Here is a 7,501-nt window from a genome sequence, read left to right on the forward strand (position 1 = left end):
AGATTCACGAGGAGAAACAAATAGGTACACACACATTACCACATGATTCATACACAGTCACAAATACGGGTGGGTGATCACAATTACCCAAAAAGACACAATCACATTCACACATGGTTACACACACACCACTGCAAGTTCGTGCATACAATGATAGTTTCGGTTTGCAACTCAAGCAGAAACTAGCACTTACAATAATTGCAAACACAGTGACACACTTAAACACTATTACATTCATTATCAGTATCATCCTGATTGTCCACACCGTCACAAACAATTCACACCCGCAATCCTCACACCCAAAGACAGTATACCCTCTGTGTACTGAGCACTAGTCGTCCCAGGAGAGCCTGGCACTCCTTCCTTCCCTCAGGTCTACCTTCTCTGTTTGCCCCCCCTCCCTCCCCCTAGAGCCTGCAGGTCCTGGCCCCCAGATGTCCCTCCTGCGAAGACACCAGCGGTTGCCCCAGCAGCACCGTTTCACACCAAACCCAAGTATCTGCACGGTGCTGGGCTCAGCAAGAGCAGGCAGCCCTGACTCCGGATCCGGAGGCTTTTATTTTTTTTCACATAAATTACACAAGCACTTTATAAAATGGTTACACAGAAAACACCTTATAAGTGCATAACTTAAGCTCCCCTATGAACAGGATCTGGAGAAATAGGCTGAGTTTGTGTGAAACCTGCCTGTGCGTACCTGGGTGCGGCTAGGATGTGTGACGGGGGCCTGGGGGCCGTGGCGCCGTTGTGTGTGGGATAGTGTGTCCCAGTGCGGCCGTAGCCTTGTGTTTGTGAGAAGTGCCATGCTGTTCTTTGCAATGAAGCTGGGTCGCCCCTAGCTTATGCCTGATAGTGAGAGTCAAGGGTGTGAAGGCTATGGCCCTATGTGTGCATGACATTCTGCCATAGGTCCTCTGCGTTTGACTCTGGGGGACACCAGGAGGGACAGTAACATCACCTCTGGGAGGGCCTTTGGGTGTCGTGTGTGATGGGGAGTGGAGTACAGAGGGGGTCTCCCCAGAGCAAGTTCAAATGACAGCCCATTCTGTCCTCTGAAGACCTCAGAAGCTCTTCTTCCCCCCCACCCTCTGCCTTTCTCAGTCCCACCTTAGAAATCCGAATAAAATAAAATAGACGCAAACTGAGAGGACGCTGAACAGTTCCAGAGGGCGCGGGACCACTTAGGCGTCTGGAAGGAGGTCCCGTGTCCCTGTCTCCCGCTTTCTTCTTCTTTTTTTTTTTCCCATCAAAGAGAAAACAGCCTCGGCAGGAGCGCACAGACCGGTGCAGGGGGGCGCCGCGCTCCCCTCCCGTGTGCAGTCTGAAGCGGGAGGCAGGGGAGACAGAGTCCTGGTTCTCAGCCTCCGTGACTCCTTGGCTGGACCCGGGCTCTCGCGGGGCGGAGCAGGCAAGCTCACTCGCAGGCCGAGGCCACCGACGTGACGCTGGTGATCTTGGTGGAGTCGTCGGACCACGGCTGCAGGTTCTGCAGGGCGAAGAGCGAAGAGTTGTGCACGCAGAGCGGGTCGGCGGGCAAGGGCTGTGCCAGACTCTTCTGGAAGGCCTCTTGCTGCAGCTGCAGGAGGATGCGGTTCGCCTGCTGCCTCTCAGCCTCACGCTCCTCGGCGGTCTGCCGCCTGCACCGGGGACAAGCCGTTACCGACCCTTCGCGTGCGCTCCGGGGAAATAGCCTGGAAGAGCACTGCTCCTTTCACAAGCCCCAACTCCAGCTTGGGCCCCTTTAACACACACCCTTATCTTGAGGATCCTGACTCCAACAAAAACTGGAAAACCCAAAGATAAATGAAGCACGGGTACTCCGGGGGAGCTGTGGGAAAATCTGCTAGACCTAGGCATCTCGGGCTCCCCGACTCCCACTAGCCTAGGATGGCATCTTGCCTCTCCCCAGCTCTGCTGTCCCAACCCTGAGGCACCCCACCCTCCCCACCAGCCCAGGGCAGAGACAAGGGCCAGCAGATTAAGAGCTGCCAGGCCTGACCTCTCTTCTCCCCCTTTTCTCTGCAATCCTGTCGCAGGTTTCCTGCCTCCTGCGCTGAGGCAGGGGACTCCCGCCGGACCAGCCGCCTTCCTCTGAGGCGGTCCGGGGAGGCGATGACTCACTTAGTCCATTTAATGCCTCCCCTCCACCCCGTCAACTGAGATCAAACGTCTGTCTCTAAGGTGGACAGACCTAATGGGAGTCCCGGGGGCCTCCAGAAGCAATTTGTAGGCGATCGATGAAGCCGCACGAAGCCGGCAAGGGCCTCTCCCAGCGGTGGACGCTCGCCTCCTTCCCGCCGCCCCTTCTTGCCTTTTGCGCCGTGTGTCTTTCTGTCTCTCATCCTACCCTTCTGCTCTGCATTTCAAACTGCCTGACTCGTTCTCTTCCTTTTAGGTGTTGTGTCTTTATCTCCTATTTTCTCTCACTCTCCCTCCCTCCGTTCTCTCAGAGTTAAGAGAATTTGTTTGAAACGAAAATGAAGGTTTAACCATCCATTGCTTTCCTTTATTATCCTAAGACTTCTTCAGGCTGCCTGGTTTTTCCTTTTCTCCCTGGGGTGGGCTATTTATCTTTGCCCTCATCCCCACTCTTTGCCTGCCACTCTCTTTCTCTGTGCCCCTCTCTTCCAGGGGCTTGCGTTGCTCCCTCCCCTCCCTTAGGTTGCAGCCTGGTGGGGCCTTGGGAACGCTAGTGCCCGCACCCCTATTCGGCTAGCCGGCTAGCCGTTGCTGCTTCAGCCTTCCAGGGGTCTGAAGCTATAACCCCCATTTCTTCCCTAGCTACAGAGTGGTGGGGTAGTGGCTTCCTTTGTGGCCATGACGGCGGAATCTGGGCAGATTCCTCGCCTTCATTCAGAAAAAGAGGAAACTCCAATTCCTTCCTCCAGCTCTAGGCCCACCCGCCCGGCGCCGCGGACTTCGCCCAGACTCTCCTGCACTCTCCCCCGTGAGGCCTAAGCGAGTGAGAAACTTATCGCGTGTGTGGAACGGAGTATGCGGGCCAGACGTGTGGGAGGGTGCAGGGGTGCAAGTGGGTGCAGCTGGAGAAGGCGCCGGTGCGTGCGGTGAATAAGTCCGCCAAGGAGTGTGGGACGCGTTTAGGAGAGGGAGAGAGACAGAGAGAGAGAGATGAATGGGGGGGGGGTTAGTGTGGTTGTGGGTGTGTGACGGGAGAAGGGTAAATGTGTGTGTCTCTTTCTCTCTCTCTCTCTCTCTCACACACACACACACACACACACACCCCCATCTGCTCCTGATTGATCCCCCTTTCAGTGGGACTCTCCAAAACCCCGCTACAGCCGGTGCGGATTGATTTTCCTCTTCCAGGGTGGGGGACTGCGCATGAGGGTCAGGCGGAGTGCCTGGGGAGGAGGGAGTCAGCAGGGCTCAGGCCCGTGGTTTGGGGCCTGGCCACTCCGCCTGGAACCCCGGCTGGGGAGCAGAAACAAGCCGCGGGCCATCAGGCCTCCAGTCTCCGGGACGGAGGAGGCATTTCTGTAAGCACGAGTTTGCGCAAACAAAAGTCCCTCATGACTCACTGATCCCCAAAGTCCGGATTGCCTGGACTGTCAAGCCCCGTCTCCCCAAGCAGCAGCGAAGACCAGCCGCGTCTACACCGGCACTGAGTGTGTCGGCCAGAAAGCCAAGAAGCCTCCGCTAAAACAGCCGGGGCTCTCCAGCCTCACCGCGGGCATGGGCCTTGGTTGCTCCCGGTTCCCCGCGAGCCTAGCAGGGAACCGATCAGAAGCCGGCGAGCGAAGGGGGTGTGAGCGCCCCAGGAGAGACCCCGGGGCAGAGAGCTGCCCTCCCAGCGCGCTCACCTCCACTTCGTCCGCCGGTTCTGGAACCAGGTTTTGACCTGCGCGTCGGTCATTTTGAGCGCCTTGGCCAGGGCGGCGCGCTCGGCCGAGGCCAGGTACTTCTGGCGGTGGAAGCGCTTCTCCAGCTCGCAGATCTGCAGGCGCGTGAAGGACGTGCGCGGCTTCTTCTTCTTGGGGGGCGTCCGGTTCTGATAGGGGTGACCTATACGGCGTGTTACAGTGAAGGGTGAGAGGGCCACTGGAGCGGGAGACAGACAGACGGCAGAGGCAAGCGGCAGAGCGTCAGGAGGCGTCCCAGGCCCGACTCCCCGCGGCCAGCGAGCGCAGCGGCTAGACCCCAGGAGCGGGGCCGTGATCCTCCCGTCAGCCCTCAGCTCCAAGCCCGCGGCGGGAAACGGCCCCTCCCGCCCGCCAGGCCGACGCCGCCACCACCGCCGCCGCCGCCGCGGAGGCCTCTCTAGCCCGGGGCTCCCACGGGCCCAACCAGAACCAGCGCGGTCGCCTCCCCAGTCTCCTTGAGGGGCATGTCTGAGGCGAGCTAAAGGTCGCAGGCCCCCACTGCCCCAGGCCTCCAGCCTCAGAGAAGCTGCTTGGGGGGGGGCGGGAACGGTGCCCTGGGTCTTGACCTGAGCCACCACCACACAGCAACAGACACATCACATACCACAGCGGCAAATTATAGGTCTATACTCCCAGTCTGACACACAAGCACAGGGACAGGCACACAGGCAGACACGTACAGGTCACAGGGCAACACAAGGTGACAGTTATTCATGTCCTCAGAACCTTCTTCAGGCCTGAAGCAAGATTAGGCTGTGCGGTGGCTCCCCTAGGTAGGTCCTATGTGGAACACCTTTCACTAGAGACCCAAGAGCAGTGGGTTCTAGGCTAAGGGTTCCATTACAGCCCCTCAAGGCTGGCCTGGCCTGGGTTGGGGGAGTGGAATGGGCAGCAGGCTCTGCCTCCCCAGACCTGAGAGGACTTGGGTTGGGGCACTGGGGTCCCTTGAATGCAAGGTCCTTCCTAGAGGCCCAGAGCAGAAAGGCTGTATTGCCTCTGCTGCCCCCCCCCCTTTGCCACAGACCTAGCCTGTGAGCCAAGGTTCCAAGGCCCTAACAGGAGCAGGGGGCCTGGGATGCCTTGGGGTCGCCTAGCTGAGGGGGTAGCTCTAAGCTGCCTACTTCCTTTCCACCATTGGGCCCCGGATCCCGAGCCCCATGGGAGTCCCACGTCGCCATCGGCAGCGGCCCGTGCCTCCTGCCTCCTCTCTCGAAGGCCGGGCCAGGAACCCAGGCTCAACTCGTGGTTACTTCTCAGCGGGCATGGGAGCTGGGCTGGGCGGGAGGATCGAGGATCGTAGCCTCGGATCCTAAGAATGCTAAGGGGCAGCGGGAAGTGAGGCCGGAGAAAGGGCCCCCGCGCGTGAGCGAGAGCTGAGTGCCGAGAGCGGAAGGGAGAGCGGAGGGAGCCGGAGCCGCGCGAACCGAGGAAGGCGCGGAGCTGGCAGCGGAGAGGCCGGCAGCCGGCCGCCGCCGAGTGCGTAATCGTCCCAGGAGTTGTCCTTCGGCTGCCGCCGATCGATCGCCGGCCAGGCCGGAGCATTATTCACACTGGAGGGAACAGGGCTGGGCCCGGAGGGGAGGACGCCATGCCGCGACCGAACGAAAATCAAGCAGGAGGCTCAGCCTCACGCTACACCGACCTGGACGAAGCCCGCAGTCCGGGAAGAAGGGCCCGCCCGCTCTGCTGCCTCACTCAGGCTCGGGGCCTCTCCCGGGCCCCGCAACGGGCACTGGAGCTCCGAGCGCGAAGTGGGGTGTGCGTGTGTGTGTGTGTGTGTGTGTGTAGGGACCGTGAGGTGGGGAGCCTGTTCTTTCTTCGCGTCTGATTCTGGGGCTCGCCGCCTCAGCCAGAGAACGTTGGCCGGGACGGAAGAAACTGTTCACATCGCGCCCCTTTCTCCAAGATTACCGAGCCCCAAATGCCGGCGGAAGGTAGTCCCGAAGCTACATCCCCCTTCCGTCTGCCTGACTGAGCCCAGGGACTCCGAGAGGGGATGGGGAGCGCTTTTCAGAGTAGGGGTCCTGCGGGAGAGACGGAGAGGGGCCAGACTGGGAGAACTCTTCGAGCATGGCGATTCCGCGAGCGTGGAAAGGTGGCGGGCGGCTGCACTTGGGGGAAGCACCGAGAGGAGCTGGGCAACCCGGTGCGCAGAGGGGGCTGCGGGGAGCCACCGGGCGAGGGAGAGGTAGCGCAGAGCCCGGGCCGCGGCCAGGCGGGGCGCGCGCGGGCCGGACTCACCTGTGAACCTGTCCTTTGTGTATCTGCGGTTACTCTCCATCCAGGGGAAGGTGAGGCCGGTGAGGTTGTTGACACCCGGCACCGCAGGCACGGAGGGCACGGTGGGCAAGCCGGTAGCCAGAGGCTGAGGGTGGGCCACGGCTCCAGCTAGCGGCCTATGCGCCGGCACCCGGATCACCCCCGCAGCGCTCAGGCCCCCCCCCCCCGCCGCCGCCGCCGCCGCCGCCGCCGCCGCCGCCGGGACCAGGGCCGCCCGCCAAGGCCATGTTCACGTTGTAGGAGCCGGCCAGCGGGCCCATACTGCAAGCGCCGCCGCCGCCGCCGCTCGCCGGGCCACCAGGGCCACTCGGACCGCCAGCACCATAGGCCCCCGCGCCCCCGGCCCCCGCCCCGGCCGCGGGGCCCCCGCCGCCGTAAGTGTAGGCGCCTCCAACCAAACAGCCAAGGCCGTATTCTCCGTCCTGGAGGCGGGAGGCTGGCCCCATGCAGCCGCCTTGGTCCGGGCTGTTGAGGATCTGGTCGATGCCGAAGCTGATGGGCTCCGCATGGCCCGGGTGGAGATGGTGCGGGCCCAGGTGCTCCATGCTGGCCCCCGGCCCCGGCCCCGCGGGGGGGCCTGGGCGGCGGCGTTTGCTGTGTTTGGCTCGGGGGGCAGCGCGCAGGGGCGCGGAGGCGGCAGCGGCTCCTGGCTGCGCGGTGACTTGGTGGCGAAGTGCGCGGAGGGCTAAAGTAGGGGGGAGGGGAGGAGAGAGGGGGCGCCGTATTCTTCCCCTCTCCGGCTGCTCCTTCCCCTCTCCGGCTGCTTGCTAGATGTTGACTCTGGGACATCAATCACCGGGCGAAAAAGCCCGGTGCGAGCGAGCCTAGCCGTTTCGGCCGGGTCTCTCCATTGGCTGTGCGTGGAGAGGAGCGGGGTGAATGACAGCGCGGGGGAGGGGCGGAGAGGGGGAGCAGGGAGGCCGGGAGCCGAGACTGATGCAGGAGCCAGACACAGAGGGACGGAGACCGAGGCTCGGAAAAGTAGTTCAGGAAGAGAGAAAAGAAGGGATTCAGAGACTTAAAAGGAGAAAAAGAACAGGAGGCGGCCATTCCCAGAGACCCATAAAGAGACGGACCCAAGGAGGTGGAGGACAGAGCCCTCTTCCCAGCCTGGCGGGAGTCTCCCCACTTTGAATTGGGCCAAAGGGGTCCAGCTTACTAGGCCTCTGGGGAAGGGTGTCCGTGAGCTACTGGAGAAGCTCCCCAAGGGCTCAGCTGGGAAACACCTGTCCTTCAACAGGATTTACTCCAAACTTCAAGTCTGACTTGTTAGAGAGCAGAAGACTGACTACTCCCCAGGTATGGAGCCCAGGCCTGTGAGGCAGGAAGGTGAGTTCAGG

General features: G+C 61.7%; 1 protein-coding gene across 1 annotated transcript; it reads right to left on the reverse strand.

The window, feature by feature from the left end:
• Positions 1 to 470: 470 nt before the first annotated feature.
• On the reverse strand, positions 471 to 6,949 carry TLX1 (T cell leukemia homeobox 1). Its single transcript, XM_087862778.1, is given in 4 exon segments — positions 471 to 1,637; positions 3,822 to 4,059; positions 6,123 to 6,327; positions 6,329 to 6,949. Coding segments are annotated over 4 exon segments (1,044 nt in total). The 5' UTR covers positions 6,707 to 6,949; the 3' UTR covers positions 471 to 1,414.
• Between the last annotated feature and the right edge of the window lie 552 nt (positions 6,950 to 7,501).

The sequence above is a fragment of the Ursus americanus genome, chromosome 6, assembly GCF_024610735.1.
Source record: "Ursus americanus isolate L20-20 chromosome 6, mUrsAme1.1.p, whole genome shotgun sequence".
Classification (NCBI taxonomy): domain Eukaryota; kingdom Metazoa; phylum Chordata; class Mammalia; order Carnivora; family Ursidae; genus Ursus; species Ursus americanus.